This window comes from Artibeus jamaicensis, unplaced genomic scaffold (assembly GCF_021234435.1).
Source record: "Artibeus jamaicensis isolate MK-2021 breed Jamaican fruit bat unplaced genomic scaffold, CSHL_Jam_final contig_1128, whole genome shotgun sequence".
Lineage (NCBI taxonomy): Eukaryota > Metazoa > Chordata > Mammalia > Chiroptera > Phyllostomidae > Artibeus > Artibeus jamaicensis.
The window spans coordinates 666,845-689,728 of record NW_026521220.1 but is presented as its reverse complement, the minus strand read 5'-3'; the positions used below and the strand labels follow the sequence as shown (position 1 = coordinate 689,728).

The following is a 22,884-nucleotide window of genomic DNA, read 5'->3' as shown; positions in this document are numbered from 1 at the left end:
GTAAAGGTGGCGAAGTTCGCCTCATGTGCCGCGAGGGCCTTTCTCTACCCATCCCCCAGCCTCTCCTGCTTCTTTGCCAGATGTCCCCGTGCCAACCTGCTGTATCGTGTGCTACGCCCCTGCCCCACCCCAGATGGCAGTGCCCTCCAACCCAGTGTTGCTGCTGTCTCCTCAGGTGGCCCTGGCAGGGGCAGGGGCAGGGTCAGGGGCAGGGGGGGATCTCAGACCTCGGGCGTATTGTGCTGATACAAGGCACAGGGCCTTTTTGATTCCTTTCAGTTACACCCATCAACTCGATGCCTTTTATTTTTTTTATACTTATTCTCTCCTCCCAATCACCTGCCTTATCCTCCATACCTGCTTTGGGTTCCCAGGACCCTAAAACTGACCATTCTGGCCAAGGAAGGTGAGCCATCCTTATCCGGCCTCGTGCCCTTGTGACTGAAGGGGGACTCCTTTAGGGCCCACGAGGGGGCCAGGCCCCTTCTGGCTGGCGAGCGCCTGTGCACCTGTGGAGTGCACTGAAGAGCAGACTTTAAATCGTCGTAGCCTGGGGACCTCAAACACGAACTTGTTATTCCACCAGAACTTCTGCGAACTCTACAGCTCTGTGAGCTGTCCTACGGAGCCTCCTGCGCCCTTCAGAACAACAGCTCAGGGCAAGGCAGTTCCCCCTCTGGTCTGCTCACCTGCCTCCTTAATGGTCCCTAAGCGCCTCTGACCTCACCTCCTCCGACCACTTTCAGTGTCCAGTTTCCGGTTTCCAGACCCTCCCAGTGTCGACCGCCTTCCTTCAGCCACTTGCTGTTTCGGCCAGGTGTAATTGAGAGTCCACTGTCTCGGGTCGGGCACCTCCACACAGGGGACTTTGGTTTGTCCCCGAGCGGCTGTGGTGTTGAGAACCGAGCTCCTCCAGCCTGTGGCTCCCGTTAACTCTGATGCGCTTCTTTCTCGGCATCTCCCACAAAGTTAGCCAGAGCTGAACTCGGCCACTGAAGTGTCCACATTGTCGGAACTACTACACGACATGAACTGAAGTCTTCCCCTTGTGCATTTTCTTTGTACACCTCAGCGTGGGCATCCCCCTGCTCTGCTCAGTTTTATCTGTCTAGGCCCCTGAGGTCGTTTAGAATCCTGGTTCTGTCAGCGGGGCGGATGGTTACTAAATCCTTCTCTGTTCTCATCTTTGATAAACCTCAGCTCCTCTGGATCTGAGAGTTCAATGAACATGTGGGACAGGATGGAGCCGAAGACAGCAAGTGACCCCATAGCCAATGTCCCTGCCTGAGCCATCTGCGGGTCCCCACACCCACCACCCGGCCCCCAGGCACCACAGGCTTCCAAGTGCCTGCTTTACATCCACACTCACGGCGTTTCTCCTTCTGGCCGTGGCTGGGCGGTGTCAGTAAGGAGCGCACAGCGATGGGGAGGCACCTGCTCCCCCCTCCGCCTCTCTCCCCTGCCAACCTCCTTCCACTCTCTGACAGTGAGGACGCCAAGGCCACAGTGGCTCGCCCTCCCACGTTTTCTGAATGGAGACTGGATTTGTTAGGGTCCTGACAGTCCACCCAGGGCTCTTATGTTTCAAAACCTTCCGAGACACTCTCACCTTGGCCCTGTTTTTTCTAAACGCAGGTCAGAGAATGACTAGCCCACAGCAGAAGTCAGTGCGGAGGCCAGGGTTGGAGCCTGGGGCTGCCTCCCACCCAGAGCCCAGGGAAGCAGGGTGGTTGGTGGTTGGGAGCAGTGAGCGGAGGGATCACTGCACTTCCCTGGCCAAGGCCCAATGGGGAGTCCAGCTGAGACCCCGACAGTCTGGGATGACTGCAGAGCACCTGGCCTGGCCTTGAACAGTCCCATGGCGGACGGAGTGGTTGTGGCGCTGGGCTGTGGGCCTGGGTTTTCCGACTGAATAACCAGATCATTTTTTAAAAAATCCTGTCTAACTTGAACAATTCCAAAAATCTCTAACTCTAAACCAGACTCTATCCCCCAGCTCCCCTTTCCACCCCAACTAGAAAGTGTGGGAGGACGCGTAGAAAAGAGGGATCAAAGCCGTGACAGCCCTCTGACAACATTTTAACTTGGAAATTGCCTGTAAATGGTTGGCATAATTCCGTGTAGGCAGCTGTACATCAAGCACGGAGCGTGCACCCAACTCCTCTGCCCCCCAACAAACCCCAGAACACACGGCCCAGAAAGGTTAACTCAGCTTCAACCTGCCTGACTCCCGAGTTGGATGTGACCTGTTTGTCCCCTGAGCTCCCCAAGCCTGGGGGCTCGTGCCATCCCCTCCTGCAGCCGGGGCAGGCTGCAGCCGGCTCATTTTCCACAGGGGTTGGTGGCTCCTGGGCACGACCACCCCCCCCCCCCCGGCCACCCGGGCTCAGCATTCAGAAGCAGGGGCTCTGTAGGCAGCTGAGAGAGGAGCAGAGTCAGGAGACGGGCTCCAGTTCCAGCCGCTCTGTCCCAGCCGAGCCTTCCCTGCGGAAGGTTCCTGGTCTGCAGGTGCCAGTCCAGGCAGCCGGAGCTGCAGTCACTCACCTGCACCCAGACACTTCCCTGGGCAGGGCAAAGAAATGTGGCCGGTCCCACGCAGAGCCTTTCCCACTGGGAAAGGGGTGTCCGACCCGAGGCCTGTGGGCCCAGGAGGGCTACGAATGTGGCCCAACACAACATCATAAATTTACTTAAAACATTATGAGATTTCTTTGTTTTTGTTAGTGTTTGTGTATTGAATGTGTGGCCCAAGACCACTCTTCGCCTTCCAGTGTGGCCCAGAGACACCGAAAGTTCAGGCGCCCCTGCGTGCTCCGGCCCGCGGAGCAATCAACTGGGGCTCGACCACCTACCTAGAACAAATGAGTTGGGGGGACAAGAGGCGCGAAGAATGGCAGCAAGACAAAAGATTCTGATCAAGCTGCAAACTTTGTTTTTCCGAACTGGGTATATATATAGGGGGGGGGAGGGAGAGGAAGGAGATTAGGTTGCTTGCTATTGGCTAGCTCGAGACAAAGAAGGGCCCGCTTATTGATTACTTGGGTGCAACTGGTACTCGTGGACACCTCGTGTGCCTGTAGCCGATTGGCTTGGGGAGCGCGTGCACACCTCATGTACCTGTAGCCAATTGGCTTTGTGGAGCGCACAGGTTCCTGTAATCAATGCAATGTTTTTAGCTAGAAGCCAGGTGTAAGGTTCCCAACACCTGCGTGGTCCCCCTCAGAGGGCCCCAGCCCCGGCCCGGCTTCCTGCTCCCGGTGCCCCGGCCCGGTCTTTCCCGGCACTCCATCGTCCAGAGCTGCTCTTTCTCCTCCTGTAAGAGAAAGGGTCAAGCCGGAGCTTCTAGAAAGGGGCCTCCCACACTGAGCTCTGTGTTCTGTGTCCACCCCTCTTCTCTGAGGCGAGGTCTGACCGTCTCCCACCCCTTCCCCAGCTGGGAGCCTGACAGGGGCTGCTCCAACAGTGACACTCACTGCGCATGATGAGTGACAGCTGTAGGGAGAGATGCCTAAGGACCAGGGAGGGAGAGGCGCGGGGAGGAGGGAACTGGGCAGCCCGACACTTCACACTTTTCAGAGATGAGGGCCCGCAGGGGGTGAGCCACCTCACGGCAGACCTCGGGTCTTCTCCCCCCAGCACAGCCTTCCTGCCAGCAGAGGCCTGTCTGTCGCCCGGGTGCCCGGGCAGTGCTTGGGCCCAGCACCGGGGCTCAGGGTGAGAGTGGCCGCCGTGGGGAGAACTGCAGGAGCTGCCACACCAGGGGACTGCACGGCGTGACAGGGAGGGAGCAGGGTCTAGGTGCCGGTGCCAACCCAACAGGCCGCTCTGCAGGCCCCAGCACAGTGAAGCTGCCCAGAACCGGTCCCACTCCCTGGGCCTGCGGGTTCCTGTCCCCCCAGCAGAGTGGGAGAGAAGGCCAGGGTCGAGGCTTGGGGAGGCCCAGCCTGGTGGGTCCGCAGGGCACCAGCAGCACCTCACTTCCTCTTGCTCTCAGGCTGCCCCTCACCCCTGCGTTGCCTGCCCCTGGGCAGCATGTGTAGAACTGAGGCCTCACACCGCTCCCCCAGCAGGTTCCCAGGAGCCTAGAGGATTTCCCGTGAGGCCTCCCAGAGGGAGAGTCAGTATCACAAGGGGGGAGAGCCACACAGGTGGGGGTGCAAGACGGGTGGTGAGTGGGGAAGGGATGGGCAGCCTTCCAGGTGTCTGTGCCTCAGTGGGAGTCAGTGATGAGCTGGACCGAGCTTGAGCCAGGCCGCAGTTCACGCCTCCCTGTGAGCCCTGGCCACACTTGCTGTGGAGGGAGGCTGGGGCCACCTCTAGGACAGGTTCTGTGATGGAACCCTCGCCCTTAGGACAAACCTGGATGAAGCATGTGGGCCCTCGGCCCTTCGGAAAAAGTCAGGAGACAGCAGAGGGGCCCCTGGACAGAGATGTGGGGCTTGGGGCGGCCCGGGAGGGCTCCAGACGGCCGGGCCCACAGTGGACAAGTGTCTGCGCCCCACGGCGCTGGGCCAGGGTTCTCGTCTCCCTGATGCTGCTGCTGTGGGCACCCACTCTTGTTGAGCTGAGCATTGCCCAGGTATACGTGCGAGTGGACACACCTGTGTGTTCTTACGGTCAGGGAGTGGCACGTGGGCCCGCTCCTGTCTGGGCTTGCACTGGAGACCCGGCTCATAGCAGGAGCCCACGAGGAGTGGGGTGTGGAGATAGGACCCTGGGCGTCCTGGGGACCCACACAGACACGCTCACACGGGCTCCAGAGCCAAGCCGTGGGCTGGCCTGAGAAGGCTCGAAGCTCCGGTCTACTTGGAGGCCTTTCCTGAGGCCCTGGCCGGGTCCTTGCCCCACCCCAAAGCAGGCACCCGTGCAGCCCAGCACCCAGAGCTCGGTTCCCAAGGAGCTGCAGAAGAGGCCGGAGAGACCAGGCCTCTTCCTTCTCTGCCTTCGTGGTTCTCCTTCTGGTCTCGCTCCACCAACGGGTCGTGAGGACCAGCAGCGTCCATGCTCATGGCCTCCCCGGGCACAGCCCAGGCCTCTGCTCGGCCCCCGGCCCACACAGACCAGGGTGCGGGGGAGACAGGGCCAGGCAATGGTTCCAGTGGTTCGGGGCCTGGCCCTGCACTCAGAGCGGCAGGGGAACGACGGCTGCCTGGGCCTGCCCGGCGCCTCTGGGGAAGGGCTCGGGCTTCGGCGCTTTTCAAAGCCTGCGAAGAGGCTCTTCTGTGAAGCCAGCCTAGAGGACCTCTTACTGATGCAACAGTGAAAGACAGCCAAGACCGGTCTGTGTCGGTCTGGGGACACTCACATAAGCCCCTGTCTAGCGAAAGCATGGAGATGTGCGATGCATTGAAGGAAACCCGGGGAAGCGGTGTTTCCGGGGCAGAGAGCAGGGTAACGACCCGGGAGGGGCCAGTCGCTCCACTGCAGCTACAGCGTTTCGTTTTTTAAGCAGAGTGGTGGGGACATGTTATTATTTTATACTTTACGATTTGGTTAAAATAAGTTAACGAGGAAGAAAAAAAGACATGATTTTTGCAGTCAGACCCAGGTTTCAGTTCACTTCTGCCTCTTACTAGCTATACTTCTTCACCTTCTGTTCAGAGGGGCAGTTTAGTCTCCGCGGTTCAGCCACCTGCGCGGTGAGGCCAAGCAGGGACGGCCCGAACTCTGACGTTCCTCCCGGGCCTGTCTGAGGGCCGGGCCAGCCCTCGAACCTCCCCTGGCCCACACTTCTCCATCACAGAAGGACCACATCATCGCTCCCGGCCAGGTGCCTGACACAGGCTGTGAGCAGGGCACACCTGCTCCTTCCAGGTTTCTTCGCTGGGAGCGGGAGGGGTGGCTCAGGGGACGGCGGCTGAGCTCCAGCCCGGGTCTCTCTGCAGGTCGTTCTGGGGCCTCAGCCTCTCAGTTGAGGGGTGGAGGGGGGCACAGGACAGAAGTAACAGACCTTAAAGGACTTCAGGAAGGTAAACAGGGAGGGAGGAGGCGGCCCCACCCTGAGGAAATGCCTGGGGCTGCGGGGTCAGCGGGTCGGGAAGGAGAGCAGCGTGTAAAAGCCCCTCCCCCACAGCCCCTCTGTCTCAGGGACTCTCGTTCTGGGCTGCGCCTGGGTGTTTGGGTCCTGGTGCACCGGGCAGTCTGTCCACTCTGGGGGTGAGAGCCGGGGAGGCCCCAGGCAGGCAGGGTGTCCATCTGCACACGAGTGCACTCTCACGCACGCACCACACACGTAGGGACCGTGCTGGGCCTGGCCGCGGGGCTGGGGAAGGAACTGGGACGCCATTCTCATTGGACAAGCTTAAAACACAACATGGCTTGATTTTTATTTTATCTCAGGAAAAAAAAAACATTCCCTTCAGAAAGGCAGTTAGGTAGGGCCCCTGTCTGGGCAGCTCTGACCTACCCAGGCTCACCCCCTGGCCGGCCAGGGACCCCCTCCCCGGAGCCCACCCGCTGGCGCAGCTCCCTCACCACTCCGCCTCTGCAAGCCCAGCCCAGCCCAGCCCAGCCGCCCTAAGAGACCACCCGGGACTGGAGGGGTAAGAAGTACAAAGGGTGGGACGGCCGCCTGGGCTCCCTGGGCCTACTCCTGGGGTTGGCAGAGGACTGACACCAGCCCCCGTGGCCAGGGAGGGACAGCGGTAAAAAGGACACCCTCAAGCTTGCAATTTCTCCTGGAAAATACATCAAACGCTACCTCCAGGCGAAGCAGCTCCTGAACCCTGGGAACATCTGGGGAGGGTGGTGTGAGTGTTGGGGGACCTGCGGAGCCTTCCCCCGCCTCAGGGCCGGCCAGCCTGCTCCGCCACAGCTGCTCTGCAGAACATAAGGTGGCACTTCTGCATGTTTCTCGAGTGGGGACCAGGCCTTGCCCGGCCAAGATGCTCTGGTGCTGTGGCCCTGGCCGGGCGCAGGGTCTCCCAGCCTGAAACGTCCGCTTCCTCGGACTCAAAAGCCTCCCGGCTGGGCCTCATGCTGCGCCAGCCAGGGCTCCCTCCTTAGTCCAAAGTGGGAACCAGCCACAAGAAGGGTCTCCCAGCACTTTTACTCTTCTCCCACCGGGGCTGGTTCCTCCAACCAGAAAGAGAAAGACTTCCTTCCCTTTGGAAGGGGCCAACTCAGTGGCTCATCAAGATACTCCTGCTCCATCTCGGGCCAGGGGGCCCTCGAGGCCGGGAGACTCTGGGTGTGCTCCCCCGAGCTCGTGGCTGAGGAGCTGCGCATCGGGACGCCCTGTGTCCCCATGGAACTCGCAGGCGCCCCCTCCACTCACCAGCCCCAGGGTGCAGCCATTGGGCCGCCGCTCAGGGTGGGGGGCGCTCCCGTTGGCCAGCGCCCCAGGAGGGTGGCCGTTGAGGCGGAGGCTGATCTGCTCTCCGTCGCTGCCGTGAGCTGCCAAGGCCCGGGCGCTGGTGCCGCCTGCCTTGAAGGGCTCCCGCTGCCTCAGGATGTGGCTGCGGATGATCTTTCGGAAGGTCTGGCGGAACTCACGGATGCGGTAGGCGTAGATGAAGGGATTCACCACGGAATTGGAGTGGGAGAGGATGATGGCCAGGTACATGAGCCCGGGGGGCGCGTGGCTGCACTGAGGGCAGAAGAAGGTGAAGCAGTTGATGATGTGCAGGGGCAGCCAGCAGAGGGCAAAGAGCCCCACGATGATGGCCAGCGACTTGGCCGCGTGGACCTCCTTCTGCAGCGTGGACCGAGCCCGCTCCCCGGGCAGGGGCTGGCTCTCCATCTGCTTCAGCTGCCGCCGGGCCGCCAGGAAGATGCGCAGGTAGATGCCCAGCATGAGCAGCAGGGGCAGCAGCACACACGCGAAGAAGTTGTAGAACACCATGTAGTTCATGGGCACCACGTCCTCGAAGAGGCAGGCCACCTGGCCCTCCCGGCAGCCCTTCGAGTGGTTCCTGTCCTCCTTCGGCCGGCTGCAGTTGTTCCAGCCCAGCATGGGTGTCAGGCCGATGGCAAAGGACAGCACCCAGCAGACGGCAATGATACCCTTGGCCCTTGCACCGGTCACCAAGCCATTGTACCTGGGGAGAGGACACCAGCGTCAGAAGCCTGAGACACCAGGGCTGGGCAGAGCCAAGTGTCGGAGCCCGAGCACCGCTCCCTCCCTCCCAGCCTCAGTATCCCCTTCCGTTCAGGGGGGGCCAGGTCTCTCCTCAGACCTCACAGGAGGTACGGAGAGCGGGCTCCCTGGAGGGGAAACCGCCGTGCAGCTGCTCAGGTGATTACTGAACAGTGTTACAGGTAGTGCTGTTTCAGGGCATTAATGTGATGATTTGACATCGTCAACCCCTTGTTGACGCTGGAGCAGATTCCCTGCCGAGTGGCTACAGGTGAGGAGGGTGGGCCCGCCAGCCAAAGGCAGAACCAGCCAGACCAGACCCATCGGTGATTCCCACCTCTTGTACTCTACGCTTGACTCAGGGTGTCTAGAAGCCCCTGGGGAGAGGTGGCACAGAGGATAAAGGAGCGATGGAGGTCCCAGGCCAAATGAGACACCCTCGTTCCCCTCCAAATTCAGGTGTTGCCTGCTTCACAAACTCCTGTGGCACACCGGCTGGAAAAGCGCTGCTCTGGAGAGCCACGCTCCGCCCCTCACTGGGGGTGTGGCCTGCTGGCCAGGAAGCTGACTCCGGGTCCACAGGAGAAGTGGCACAGCTTTTACTAAAAGCACCAAAAAATCCTACTTGAGGAAGGCAGCTTCTGGGGATGACCTTCTGTTGCAGGACTCTGATTCCAGCAGCACCAGATTGCCCTCCCCTCGACCCAGTGAACCCCATCCTTTCTGCGAGGTCAGAGGTGAGGCTAGTTATCTTCTGGGAGAGGCTTCCTGTTGGACCACGACTAACCCCAGCCTCACCGGGGCCCCCAGCGGCTGGGGCCGGGCTTTCCAGCATCCATCTCCGAGTCACCACCGTGGACACAGGACACCGTAGGTGCCAAGGAGGATGGGCTGTACTTAAGTCCAGAACTGGAAGCACCCACAGAAACATCCAGTCCGCGGGAGGCAAACACAGGGCCCACAGGTAATGCACGTGCCAGGTGGGCTGCAGCGCGTCCACTCTGCGCGCAGGAGGCGGGGACACCCCCAGCCCCGCGCTGCCTTGCAAACTGCGCCCCGAGCTGCCGCACCTCAGGAGGGGCTGGGGGGCTGGTTTCCCGGGTAGTCTTCCCAGGTTTAAATTTTGTCAACTAATTCAAATTGAGAAAACAACAACAAAAACCTGGTGGCCTCGGACCTCTGATCTAGCCCTCACTTCACAGGTGGGGAAACTGAGGCCCAAGCAGAGGAATGGACTTGCCGTGGCTCATCCAGGAGCCCAGAGGCAACTCAGGCCAAGATCAGTTTGTCCATCCTGGAACTTCCGGAATGAAAACTGTAACGGGCAAGGGCCACCCCTGGAGGTCCAGGGCCCCACCCAGCGGGGGCCACGACCCTGCCCATTCCCACCAAGGGCTCTCTCTCTACTCTGGAGCCTCAAATGCAGAGTCACGGCTTTCCTTCCTTCCTTCCTTCCCTCCTTCCTTCCCTCCCTCCTTCCTTCCTCTCTCTTTCTCTCTCTTTTTTTTGCAGTTAATACTTACACAGCACTTGCTCTGTACCAGGCAGTGCTTTCTGGTACTCTTTTCTTGATCTGAATTTATATACTCTCATTCAGTAGTGGTGAGAAGTATATATATCCCTCCCTGGCGTTCCTGTCATTCTGACTCTCTGAGCCTCGGTTTCCTCATTTGTAAAGAGGGACTAAGAATCCGGGGCCTGTGAGCACTGGCTCACAAGGTACAGTGTAGACTTAGTAGGTGGGAATTATAGGCAGGCAGGTCACAGCGAGGCTCCAGGTAAGAGCTCCTCAGCTGAGCTGTTCATGGGAGAAATGAGCTGCCCCGGGCGGTAGTGAATTGCCTGTCATGTGAAGCAATCAAGCAGAAAGGACAGTTTGGGGGATGGTGCAGAGGACCCTGGAGGCCTCCTGTTTTCAGGATTTCAAACCGTCCTTGGCGGCAGACCTTCTAGCCCATGTGCCAAGGCAATTACAGCAGCAGAGCCGTGGGGGGAGAGGAGGCCAGCAACAGTTAACTGGCTGAAGACCAGTGGGGACGCCAGGGCCTGGCTGGAGGCTTCTGGGGGCACGGTCTGAAATCCCTTGTCTGTCTGTTGTCGAGGGACAGCCTGCCACTGCGTTCTCAGAAAATGCCCCCTGCGGGGACAGAAACACACACACGTTAGCAGCGCTTGCACAGGTGAGCAGAGAATGTCTCCGGAATGGCCCCCAAGACGGCCCTGCAGAGAGGGTGCGGAGGGGTGGCGTGGGGGGCGATCTTGCACCATATGCCCTGTAGTTATTTTTTGATGTTTTAGTACTCACAAGTATTATTTATGTTTTAAAACACCAAACAGATTTGCTTTGGGGTGCAAAAGTAAGCGCTCAGGCCTACGGTCCTGGCCCCGGGCCGACGAGGAGTGTGAAGAGGTGAGGGCCCCAACGGAAGGCTGGCAGAGCCACAGCCTGACCCGGCAGCCACCCCTGGGCTGTGTCTGCAACTAAAGCGGCCACATATTGGCCTCCTGGGCCCAGGCGTGGACTGTCCGGGGGAAAGGGTGACACGGCCATCTAGCATGTTCCAGGGAGCCCAGAGGTGTCATAGGAAGAAGAGGGTGTCAGAGCCTCTGTCCACATCGGGAGGTACCACGACCTCCCTGGGTCCCCCAGCTCACAGGCTGCCCCATCCTGGGGGCTCCTGTCACCCTGGGCGGGCTTCACTCCATGACCCGAGCACACAGCCCACAACTGTGGGGGGCTTCACGTGCATCTGCCCTGCACTGAGAAGGGGAGCGTCCCTAAGTCGTTCAAACGAGCCGGGGATCCAAGGTCGAAGACTCACTGGCCAAACACTACGCTGGGCCCCGGCAGGCTTGGGCTGGCCTCGCATGTCCCTTCCTGTCTGTGCTTCTGTCCCCACCACCTCTCCCTGGCCTCTAACCCACAGGCTCACTCCTTCCTGGGGTCTCTACCTAGGCTTGGACCCCTCCTGTTGCACCACCCCCCACCTCCACCCCTGTCCTGCAAGACCTACCAGCATCACCTCCTCCAGGGAGCTCTCTCTCCTGATCCTGCCTTCCTTAGAAGCCAGGTGACACAGGTTTTGTCCCCATGGGCTGATTCTCCCTCCACAAGTGACTTCAGGCCTATTGCCCGTACTCGGCCCACATCCTGAGGAGAGAGACTGCTCCCTGGGGACTGACAGGAGACGATGGTCACAGAAGTTCCCCCGGGCACAGAGAGCCCTTGTCTCTTGCCCTGGCCTCCGGCCGGGCTTCTTTCTCACCCATTGCCGGACCAGACCCTGCCCGAGGCCCCCAGGGTCCCTGGGAAGGAGCGCATAGAGTTTTCTGCAACTGAATTCTAGAAAGAAAGGGAAATGAAGGAAAGAAAGTCGGAGGAGGGAGGGAGAGAAAGAGCAGTGCAGGCCTGGGGCCAGGCGCCCAGGGCACGGGTCAGCGGCTGGACCTCAGAGTAGCCACGCAGGTAAGTGGAGGGGAAATGCCCGTGGAGAGGACCGGGTCCCAGCTGGAAGGGGACAAAGGAGGAAGGGCAGGAAGGGCAGCCCAGTCGGGCAGGGGCTCCAGGGCTGCGCGGAGCCCAGGTCCCGACATGCCTCCCCTAAGTCCCCCTCAGGCCCAGCTCGCCTGCAGGAGCCCCGGCAAAGACACCTCCCTGGGCCTTGCCCTCCCGGGCGGCACGGGCCCAGGGCCCTTGAGGAACCAGACGGCGAATGACCCTGCAGTCGCCTGTGTCAGGAGACCCTCTCCTCCTCTTGCTCCTCAGGATGGCAGCCCCCAACGCCAGCCCCCAACGCCAGCCCCAACCACAAGGCCCGTGTGAGATCAAAGGAGAGGCTGCTGCACTGACACCCTCTGGCAGCTGTGAAGGGGAAGGCTGAGCGGCATCCTCTTCCTCATCTCTGTCAGCCTCCAGATCCAAGAGACCCAGGCCGGGCCTTCGGGAGTGGAGCTCCGACGGCCGAGGTCTGGGTGGAACCAGGTCCTGCTCCAGAGACGGCGGCAGTCGGGATGGGGGTGGGGCGGGTTCACGGCGCCACCAGGGGCTCAGCTCTGGGCCTCCAGCAGCTCAGGAAAGAGCTGCCCCAGGCCCGCCCGCCTTCGGGCCTCCTCCCTCCCATCCACTCCCAGGACCCTCACAACACCTTGGTGAGCCAGGAGAGGCCCATCCCTCTTATAATGAGGAAGTGGACCCCCAGGGGGACAGCTGACTTTCCACAATCACATGGCCTGTCTCATCCTCCCACGTTGGGGAGTCATTTTTTTGATTCTCGGAAAACAGAAATAAGAAGAGGCCAAGGCCCTTTCCTCTGAGACCAGCAGCCTCAATCTCTCCCTGGAACGGAGCTGCCCTTTGAGTCGGGGAGAAAGTGAAAGTGAGGCCTCTGCTTTCCCATCAGGCTGGCGCAGCCCCAGCTCACGCTCTCGGCCTGCCCTGCGGTGGACACCAGTCCTCCGCTCTCCAGTCCCCCTGGGGGCCCACGGACGCGCCTTCGTGCTCGGAGCCTGGGCTCCGGATTCTGCTCTGCCACCGAGGCTGGGCCTTGGTTCTGACACGGGTCCTGGGCTCTCCGGAGGCAGGGGGCGTCCTGGGCTGCCTGGGGCCAGCTCCTGCCCTCATCTGAGCAGAGCCGGGTGGCAGGAAGGGTCCTCCGGTGCAGGTTCTGGGAGCCTGGGGACAGCCTGCGGCCCGGCTCCCCAGAGGCTGAAGGCACCGTGGGTGGCGGCCACGGCTTTTCCCAGGCCCAGACCAGCCGTGCTACCAACTCACTGTGCGGCCCTGAGGGTTGTACCCTCCTCTGGGCCTGCTTTTTCCGTCCAGAAAGGGAGAGGAAACGACCTCTGAGGGCCCCTTTGGGTTCGACGCTGAATTTCCATTTGCTCACTGCTCCTGCCTGCCTCCCACTGAGGCTCACGCTGCTGCTGCCCTGTAGGTAGGCGCCTCGCCTCCTGGGGAGACTCCCCCCCACCCCCGGGAAGGGGTAACTTCCTTGGAGACCTCCTCGAGAGCCTGCAGCCACCAGGCTGCCTCCAGGATAGAGGGGCAAGAAGGTGTGGCAGGCAGCCCCAGGGTGCCCCCCAGGAGGGACACTTCCTAGCCTCACCCTTGGCTGGGGAGGTGGAAGCCACACTAAGTAAACTTGGCCTCAGGGAAAGACTTCACTTACACAATCTGTGGCTGAAGTCACTTCGGTATGAAAAGATTCATACCGAAAAACCCCTGGACCAGCCCTGCTGCAATAGGCTGGTGACCTCAGGCACACAGAATTTGCATATAGGTTCAAATGACTCACTGTGGCACTGGGCCAGCTCACTTCCCCCTTCTGGGACATTTTCCTAATGTGCAAACTCTGAGGCCTGCTCAGAGGGGCTGGAGGAAGGTGGGCGGGCTCTGGATCCGAGGTCCTGTGCTCCCCACGGTGCCCCCTCCGCCCCGTCCCCAGCATCACACCGTGTGGAGAACGGCCCAGACACGCTGCCCGGGCCTGGGGCACACACATCTGCCCACCGCCAGAGCGGGGCAGCCTCCACGTCGGGGGAGGCTGGGGAGGGCCAGGATGCCCTTTTGCCCACGGGGACCGGCTAAATCACCACGACCGCTGGCGGTGTGCCAGCCAAGCCCCGGCAGCCCCAGGCTGAGCTCCATGGCCCTGTCACCTCCGCCCACTGCCACCACAGACCAGACCCTGACCCAGGGCTCACCGTGGCCAGGACACAGACCAGAACCTGGCACAGGCAGCCTGGGCCTGGCCCTGAACCCAGCACCAGCCGTGCCAGGGAAGAGAACGGGGGCAGCCCACCCCAGCCCTCGCTCACCGGAGTGGGATGCGGATGGCGATGTAGCGGTCAATGGCGATGGCCAGGAGGCTGAAGATGGAGCTCTGTGTGAGGACCAGGACGAAGCAGGCAAAGAAGAGGCAGCTGTGGCAGGCGGCGCAGAACCCTATGCTGATGGTGATAGCAAAGGGGATGGCGAGGACCCCCACCGCGATGTCGGCGGCCGCCAGGGACACCACGAAGTAGTTGGTGACGTTCTGCAGGTTGCTGTTCAGCCACACCGCCCAGCACACCAGCACGTTGCCCAGGACGGCCAGCACGGCGATGGCCAGCTCCACCACGATGTACACCGAGGAGCCCATGGTGGGCTTGTCCACAGACGAGCGGGGTCGGTGAGGACTCGGGCCGGGCCAGCTCACGGTCCATAGCTGCAGTGCAGCGGCCTCGTCCAGGCCCCTGAGCCCCTGCCCCCAGGAGTCAAGGGCGTGCCTGCCGGTGACGGGGGCTCCCTAAGGGCTTTTGCACAGCTGACTCGGAGTCTCCAGAAACCAGGCCCCCTCCGGGGGTTCTGGCGGCATTATGGCTCAGCTCAGCTTCCGGGGCACCTGCCAAAGGAGAAACCGAGTGAGGAGCAGGACCCCTGCAGCGCGGACACAGCAGAAGACTCCCGGCAGAGGCCCTCAGCCCGGGCTCTGCTTTTTTCTAGAGCTGAGAATCTTTCAAAGGCACTCACGTTAATCCCCCTCGCTCAGCTTCTCAAGCCTCCTGGTCCCTGAGCTCACTGCCACCGCGACCCTTTTGGAAAGGCCCCCTCGTCTCGTGGGCTCCCCCAGGCCCACCCACCTCCTCCAGCCAGCCTCAGTCAGCTCCGTGCCCTGAGAGCTCTCCCGGGGAACTACCAGCTCCTTCCTACACGGTCCAGGTCAGGGGCAGGCTGGGGACCCCCAGAGCTCCCATCTGGAAGGACCTGGGAGGCTGTCTGGTCCTGTCTCCCACCGCCAGCAGATAAGCCCTCTTGCCTCACCAGGGGTGCTACGCAGGGCGGTGGAGCAGGCGCAGAGGGAGCCCGCCCCTTGGCAGCCCCCGCTGCTGACTGCGAGTCTGGGCGGGGCAGCAGCCTCCCTGCCCCCCACCACCAACGCCTGCTCCCCAACCCTCTTGCCTGCCTGCACCAGAATGGGCTGAGTTCAGTTCTGGGCCGAGCAGGGAGCGGGCCCTCAGCCAGGACTTGCTGGGGGACTGTGGCCAGGAATGTTTTTTCCTTCTGGGCCTCAGTTTCCCCATTGATATCCGAGGAGTCTGGACCCCACATAGCCTCTGGGAGCCATTTCAGCTCTTTCCCATGAGTCCATGAGAAGGACATAAAGAGTTCTGAGTGAAGAGGCTTCCGCGGAGTCAAAATGCCATGGAAATGTAAGGAATCGTTGGCACCCGCTCAGAAGCAGAAGCAGAGGTCTCGGTCTCCCCAACCGAAAACTCCCTTGAGCTTGTGAGAAGGTCTCCATCCCTCCGCCAGCCCGGGGCCTCTTCCCACTGCCTCTGTCCCAGCCCGTCACACTCACATGTGCTCATGCCAGCCACCCCTCCCCCCACCAGTCCTGGCTCTCATGGGGCTGTGGGTGTGCATGGGCAGCCCCACGGCCTCTACCTGCACTGGGGCTCTGGGGGCTGCACCTTTCCCCTCTCCTCCAGGAAATGAGGGATCAAGTGCAACTACGACCTTGGAAGAAGAACGTTCGCCATGTTCCAAGGGCCAGGCCACCCGCACCCTGTCTGGCAGGTGACAGAGGACTGCCATAGATGAGCCCCAAGTTTCCTTCTGACTTCTCTGTGCCTCAGGCGGCCAGAGTCCTGGGGGGCACCCCCCATGCCCACTAGGAAGCTGGGAGGAGAGCACCCAACCCTGGGGAGCAGGAGGAGAGGAGGCAAGGGGTCTGAAGATCCCAGGGGCTCCCAGAGCCTGTGGCTTCACCCAGACGTGGCCCCGAGGGGCATAAACCAGTGACGCTGAGCTCCTGCTATGCACAGGGCACCCTCAGCCGGCTGCTTACCACGTGGGTCCCCTGCAGAGGTGGGCCAGACCAACTCCCCCGGTGCCGTCCCTGGCCACACAGAGTCCCTCGGTGCTCCCAGCCTGCAGCTGGAGCAGCGTTCATCAGGGCCCCCAACCGCAGGGGCCGTGTGTCCAGGGTGCCATCCCTGTTCTGCAGAAGGGACGTAACAGGTTCTGCCCAGCTGGGGCCTCCTTGACGCACCCGCAGGCCACGGTCTCATTGGCCCTGGTGAAGCCCAGGGAGCCCCCACCACCAGTGAGACGCCTGCCTCCTCCTGGGCTCCTCACTTGCCGCCTGCCATCCTTCTGACCGCAGCGGGCCTGCCTGAAAGAATCTGCACCAAGAGGTGTCATGACCCCTGCCAACGCAGCCAGCCCAGGCTGGGAACCTCACCTGGCCCCGAACCGTCCTGCGGAGTCAGAGGGCCCTGCCAAAAGGCCGGTGAGGTGGGGTCATCAATAACCCACTATACTGCATTTTTTGGAGCTGAGTCGCACCTCTGACACCTGCCCTGGACACCTGACTGACTCCGTGTGAGCCAGGGTTTCCACAGGTCCAACCCAGCCCTCTGCTCGGCGAAGCTCCCCGGTAGCCCCTGGCACCTGCCTGCGTGCCCCCAGCCCCTGGGACCACCTTCTGCGCTCTGGGCTCCCGTGCAGAACAGCACCCGGTAGCAACACACCTCCTGACTAAACAGAAACTGCCTTCCTGCTGTCCACCAGGCCTGGGACGCCCCCCAACCTACCCCCAAGTCTCCCTGGTGGCAACAGATCCTCCTGCCGCCCCCGGTCAGCCTTGCAAGGAGCTAGAGACACAGCTAACACCCCTGCTGGCGGGGTCCTAAAGGCTGCCTCGGTGCGCGCCTGGCTCCCCGACGGCCCCGCCTGCAGCAGCCCCGCAGGCCCTTCCAGATGCTGCCAGGACACCCTGGGGAGGCTGCCCCGGCCCCACGGCCAACCTGGGCATCACCCGACCAGAGTCCCCGGCCCGAGCAGTGCAGCCGGGTGGAGGCTGAGGCACCGTGGGGCAGGCCTGGCAGGGAAGAGACCAGGTTCTGTGGGAAGTTAGGAACGCCCCAGCCTTAGGCAGGAAATGGGCAGGGGGTGGGGGCACCATGACCTGTGTGGCCTCTGCCAGACTCTTGTGGTATAAAGGTTCCCCTTGTGGCCAGTTTCAAGCTGATAACACTCCACTGACAGGAGTTAGGGATCATCACACTCGACCAGCCAGTCTGAGCCAGGTCCCCGGCCTCCACGGAGTCCCCACACCCTGTGTCTCCCCGAACTGGAGCCTGGACACACGGACTGCGCTCCAGACCCCCCTAACTTGCTCGTGTGGCCTGACAGGGCGCTGGGGGCCGCCTGTGCTCTCCCTGTGCCCACGCACCTTCTGTTACAGGTGAGGGGGCTAAGCCCTCAAGGAAGTTAATGACCTCAACCAACCCTACTGGAAACATAAAGGGTGGCCCTGCCCTGGGGAAATGCCCACGGAAAACACAGCAGCGGGCGGGTCTCTCCCCGCCGCCCTCCCCAGGAGGCCTCCGAGAGCTTCGGGAAGGTCGGAGCCCACGCGGCGGGGGTGGGGTGCGCCCAGGACCCGGCAATTTCCTAATCCTCTCTGCTGGTTCTGTCCAGCTAATTAATCCTCGAGTCTTCTGTTGCTAGCCAGGAGGGGAAATTAAATATTAATCGTGTATTATTTCCCTGTGATTGTCCCTTGCTGGGGACAGAGCAGAGGTCGGAAGCTGTCCCGTACAAGCTAGAGGCGCCCGCCGGGGACCGTGCAGGAGGAGCCTGGAAAGGCAAGCCCACAGCACTCCAGGCGCCACTTCTCCCCGCCCTCCTCCGCGCCCTCGCTGCCCTGGCCGCTTTGCTTAAAACCCCATTTCACCAAAACCCAAGTCTGGCTCCCTGTATTCCAGACCGGCGAGGCTTTCTGTGCGTGTGTACAGATGGTGGCTGTGCCCTGCACCCCAAACCCACGGGATGGAGGTGCCTGCCAGCTAGCTTCCAGGCGGGACCCACACATCTGCTCTCGGGTGAGGCCAAGGGCAACCCACCAAACCCGACTTGTGAATCAGACCTGTCGCTGCCACCCACGGCCCATTCCTGGGCTCCAGAGTCCTGGCCTCAGACTTCCCCACTACTCTCATAATAGACGTTTCCCAAATACCTGTTTTGTGCCAGACAGCCGCTGGACCGCAGGGAACTCGGTGCTGCCTGGTCCCCGCCGGCCCTGAGCCGACAGCCTTAAAGAAGGATGTGTCCTCTGAGACTGTCCTGAGAGCCAGCTGCCACCTGGTGGTTTTCAAAGACTTTAGGATCTTCAAAGAGATAAAGAAAGGAATAGTGTGCATGAACGAGAATGAGAACTTGCGGATCGACTGACAGAAAGGCAACAAGAGTGGACAGATACAAACGAGAAACAATACCAAGTCAATAAATCACATCGGAAGGGAAAACAGAGGGACCGAGGCAGAGAATACGATTGCCCCAGTGCGCTTGGGGACTGCGAGACTGCGACTGTGGACCCGAAGACCACGCAGAGAAATTCTCCCCAAAACTTCCCAGAGTGACACACTCCGTAAGGAGCGAGTTGAGCGACACGGAAGGAGATGAGGGTCAGCGACACCTGCCTCATGGGAGCTCATTCTCCGCGTGGAGAGCACAACAAGCACAGAAGACAGTGGGACAGGCAGCTCGGTTCCCGCTCCCAACTGCAGCCCTCAGCAAGCTCTGCCATGACTGGCCTTCGGTGGGCCTAGGCTGGGCACCAGCTCCCAGAAGTCCAGGGCCCAGGGACCCCCAAGTCCCTCTTGTTTTGGCAGGTGTCTTCCGGTGCTGCCTGGAGGGGACCAGCCACCAAGTACCAGCAGCCTCTTCGCTCCCTCCCTCCCTCCCTGCAGGGCTGCTGGCAGCTCCAACTTCAGGAACTTGGTGCAGCCTGTGCCCCCTCCCCCACTGCCCCTTGGGTGTGTGGCTGCAACTCTCAGCCCCTGGGGACAGGATGTGGGCAGGAACAGGGTGGAGAGCAGGCTGCCTGCACTGAGCCAGGTCCCCCAGCAGACTCCACAACACCAGCTCCGGGGGCGCCAGGGCCTGCCCCGGCTCCCTTCTCCCCACTGGACACCCAGAGTCCCCTCCCATCCCCACAAGTCCAGGGCAGATGCCAGAGAGGCTGTGGGCCCTGCCTGTCCCGGCCTGAGGTGGCCACCTCACTTGACGCCCCCCCAGGGCCACACCTCAATACAAAGTGCTGGGTGCCTGCCCTCAGGTGGAGAAGCCCAGAAGGCTGCAGCCCCGCTCCATCCAACACTCCCTGAGACCCCACGTAAGAGGCTTCCACTCAGTGTGGAGGCTCCTCGTGTGTGTACAGCCAGCCACGGGGAGTGAGGTGCACCCCGACCTCCGTCAGGAGAACCCTGGAGTGGCAAGGTGACAGGCACTGTGATGTCTGAAGAGGGGAGGGGCTTCTAGATGACCCTGAGAGCAGACTCCGTGGCTTGGGGTGGGGTCCTGGCAGCAACTGGCCTGTTAAAGAGCAGGGCTGGCCGGCGGCAGGGCTGCAGTGGCCGCCCAGAGGGGGCTATGCTGAGGACAGGAGGGAGGCAGAGCACTCCGGGGACCCCAGAGGTGTGATGACGCGGCCCTGCGGGCTGAAGGGAGAGGCTGCCAGGGTCGCCAGACCAGCTGGAGCAGCGCCTGTGGTCAGGGTGGTTGCCGCTCGGCCCCACCCCTGCTCCTTGGCCCATTCGGACCCCACTCACAGTCTGCATAGGCCACTTAGGGGCCGGACGTGAAGACCCCCGTGACAGATGGGAAGAAAGGTGCCAGCCCTGGGGGGGGGCTCTGGGCAGGAACCACCAGCCCAGACAGCAGGGGAGGCACCAACACGGTGCCACCAAGGCAGCCTTAACTCCGGGCGACTGCTGGGCTGACTGGAGCAGCAGCAGAGGTGACACCACGGAGGGACAGTGCCTCGCCTTTGCCCAGCAGTTTCAGAAGCAGAAGGGGGTGTGGGCCCAAAGGCATCTGCAAGTCTTCTCAGAGGAGGGGCCGTGTGGGCTGGACTGGGGGGACGGGGAAGTGAGAGGAGAGACGGAGGGATTCCAGGCAGAGATGACTTGAGGGGCCCTGGAGAGCCGGGGCGGCTTCCCTCCCCGGGTGTCACCTCCCCGGGCTGGAGTGGGGGCAGTGCTGCTTCCCCGAATCCAGACCCTCCCATTCCCGCATCACCCCACGGCTTCCAAGCCCCAGGGGCCCCTTCCATGACTCTGTGGGCTGAGCAGGGGACTCTGCCTCTTAACTGCCCCTTCTCCCCACCCAGAGCTCCCAGGCACTGCTTGAGAGGACAGCAGTCCCCTGGGTGCTGCTTTCTGCACCTCAGCTCTGAGCTCCTGCCCATTCCCCGCTCCCCATCTGCCATCTGGGCCCAGTCTAGGGACCTGCCCTCAGCGCTGCGCCCACTGGCCAGTCAACCCTGACCCAGGGCAACCCCGCCCTTCAGTGGCCACCAGCGCTTCCCTGGGCCCAGACCCCTACCTACCCTGGGGGCTAGGACTCACCGCCCCCCGCCCCCGTTATAATCCTCATGCAAGGGTATGTTTACTGATTTGAGAGAGAGAGAGAGACAGAGAGGAACACGAATGTAAGAGAGAAACGTCGGACGGGTTGCCTCTCATAAGTGCCCTGAGGATCAAACCCGAAACCTTCTGGCGTAGGGGACAATGCTCCAACCCACTCGGGCACCTGGCCAGGGCTAGGGCTCATCCCTTTTACCAGCTCAGCATCCCAACGCACACACCACACCCCCTTTCCACCCGCCCTGCACACCTGCGCTTTCGGTCTGGTCCTTGGGTCCTTCCCTTGGCTCCCGTGTGCACTTCCTTCAGTGTTTGGCTGGGGCGGTGGCAGGAAAATCAGACGCCATAAGACAGCTGGGCGGCATTTCAGTTCATCCAGGGTGAGGTGGCTCAGGAATCAGGCAAGTTAGATGGCAGTAAGAGCTACGGCAGGGTCTCTGTGGAGAGCCACCAGGGGGCTGTGTCCTACTCGGCAGGCACTGCCCATGTCCACCCAGAGACCCTGAATTTTGCAGGGTATGGTGCCCTGAAACCAGATGCTTGCCCCAATCCAACCACAGTCCGCATGTCCCTCTGCTAACAGCGACCCTTGTGGTGTCTCCAGCCCCACGAGAGAGGCCCCTCCATGGATCCCTGGCTCAAGCACAGACCCTGCTTGTCCTCTGGTCACCCAGCCTCCTCCTGTCCCCAAAGCTAGTGCCCGTCTCCTGGTCGCTCTCTGTGCAGCAAGCCCTGCTCCTGAGAAGATGGTTCCGTGGGCGTCACTTGCTCAAGGTCGCCTGGGGCGCAAGTCAAGATCGGGACCCAGGTCTGGGCAGTGAGATCTCCAGCCCATTGGGTTGTCCACAGAGCCAGACATTTGCCCTCTTACGCTGTGGGCTCCTAGGGTGCAGAACCAGGGTGTGGTCGGGGACCTGCATGTCACAGGCCAACATGAGGGGGGCAACATGCAAGCCCCCAAAGGCCACCCAGGACTAGCCCAGCCCTAGGTCTATCCCCTCCCAGCCACTGGGGCTGCTCTCAGCCTCCCCAAGGCTATGAGCAGGGGAGCCAGCTCAGCCCAGAACCTTTGTGAGGGCATGGGGATAAAGGGGCACTGGCATGAGGGGCACTAAGACCTGGGAGGGCCAGGGAGGCCTTAAGGGGCAAGGGCAGAGCAAGGAGGTGTTGCCACCACTACCAGTGGACAACCCTCAGTGGGGAGCTCCACCACAGGCCTGCCAAGACCTGAGACAAGGGGCTGTCTTAGAGGGCAGCGCCTCCCCAGCCACTCCAGGACCAGCCACAGCAGCCCCTGAACCCACAGCATCCTTCTGCTCTTAAGAGCTTCCTATGATGGTCCTCAGGGCTGGGACCCCCAGGGACAGCTCGGGGTGGGGGGGGGCACATGGTGGAGACACAGACTTCTGGAGGGTGCAGAGGCTGGGAGTCCACAGTGGCTGGACAGCAGAGGCGAAAAGAGGGTGGCCTGGACACCAGGTCTAAGGAGGACACAGGCCCTGTGTGTGGAAGCGCAGCCTATGACGGGGATGGAGAGCTGACTACAGGGGGCAGGCAGCCTAGTCCTCCCGGGGGGAACCAGCCAGGACTCCTCCAGTCCTGGGGAAAACAGGGTGGGGAGACTCACCCACCTTCTGGCCTCTCCCCCCAACCCCTCGAGCTCCCATAGTACAGTCGGGGAAGTTAAAACCTAAAGCGGGGTGGAGACGCAGAGATGTCTGCTCCACGGCCCGCGCACGGCCCCTCCGTGATCCCTGTCCCGCACCGATCCCTGGAGAGCCACCACTGTTCCCGCCATTCCTACCTTCCTGCCCTGCTCAGGGCAGCCCGGAGGCCGGCCAGGACCAGTTCGAGGAGCGCAGCCACCCTCGCCGGTCCTCCGGCCTCTCCGTGGTTCCCTAAGTCCGGTTCCCGTCACCACGGGACGTACCCGCGCTCACCCAACCGTCCGACTCCCGTTCTCGCCGCGTCCCGGGCGTGCGGGATACTGAGCGTCTGCTCTCCACGCCTCCTCCAATACCGGCCCCGCCCCGGGATGCGCCACCTATGGGAGCCCCCTCCGGTTCTCGGGTCCCATTCGCCTGCTCTAAGTTCGCGTCTCTGCGCCCCCAAGCACTGCCCAACCCTGGCCTGGCGCTCAGGTTCCCTGAACGCCCTGGGGTCGGCCTGTGGCGCCCAGACGGACCAACGGACGGCTTCCACCGGTCGCCTGCGGGTCCGGATGTCTGCCCCTTCCACCCCGCGCCTCTGGGGGCTGCTGCGCTCTTGCACCCCTTCTCCTCCCCGCCTACCCCTGCGCACCTTCCGGGCCAGTTTGGGGGTGGCCTCGAGGGTCCGCATGCTGTCCCAGGCCCGGCTTAGCATGTGCAACCAGGCCTGAGCCGCCCTGCACC

General features: G+C 62.0%; 1 protein-coding gene across 1 annotated transcript; it reads right to left on the bottom strand.

Annotated features, from left to right (window-relative positions):
• Positions 1-6,296: 6,296 nt before the first annotated feature.
• ADORA2A (adenosine A2a receptor) lies at positions 6,297-22,681 on the bottom strand. The gene is given in 6 exon segments (XM_037158785.2): positions 6,297-8,039; positions 13,895-14,220; positions 14,222-14,460; positions 18,082-18,232; positions 20,742-20,928; positions 22,296-22,681. Coding segments are annotated over 3 exon segments (1,293 nt in total). The 5' UTR covers positions 14,282-14,460; positions 18,082-18,232; positions 20,742-20,928; positions 22,296-22,681; the 3' UTR covers positions 6,297-7,132.
• Positions 22,682-22,884: the final 203 nt, after the last annotated feature.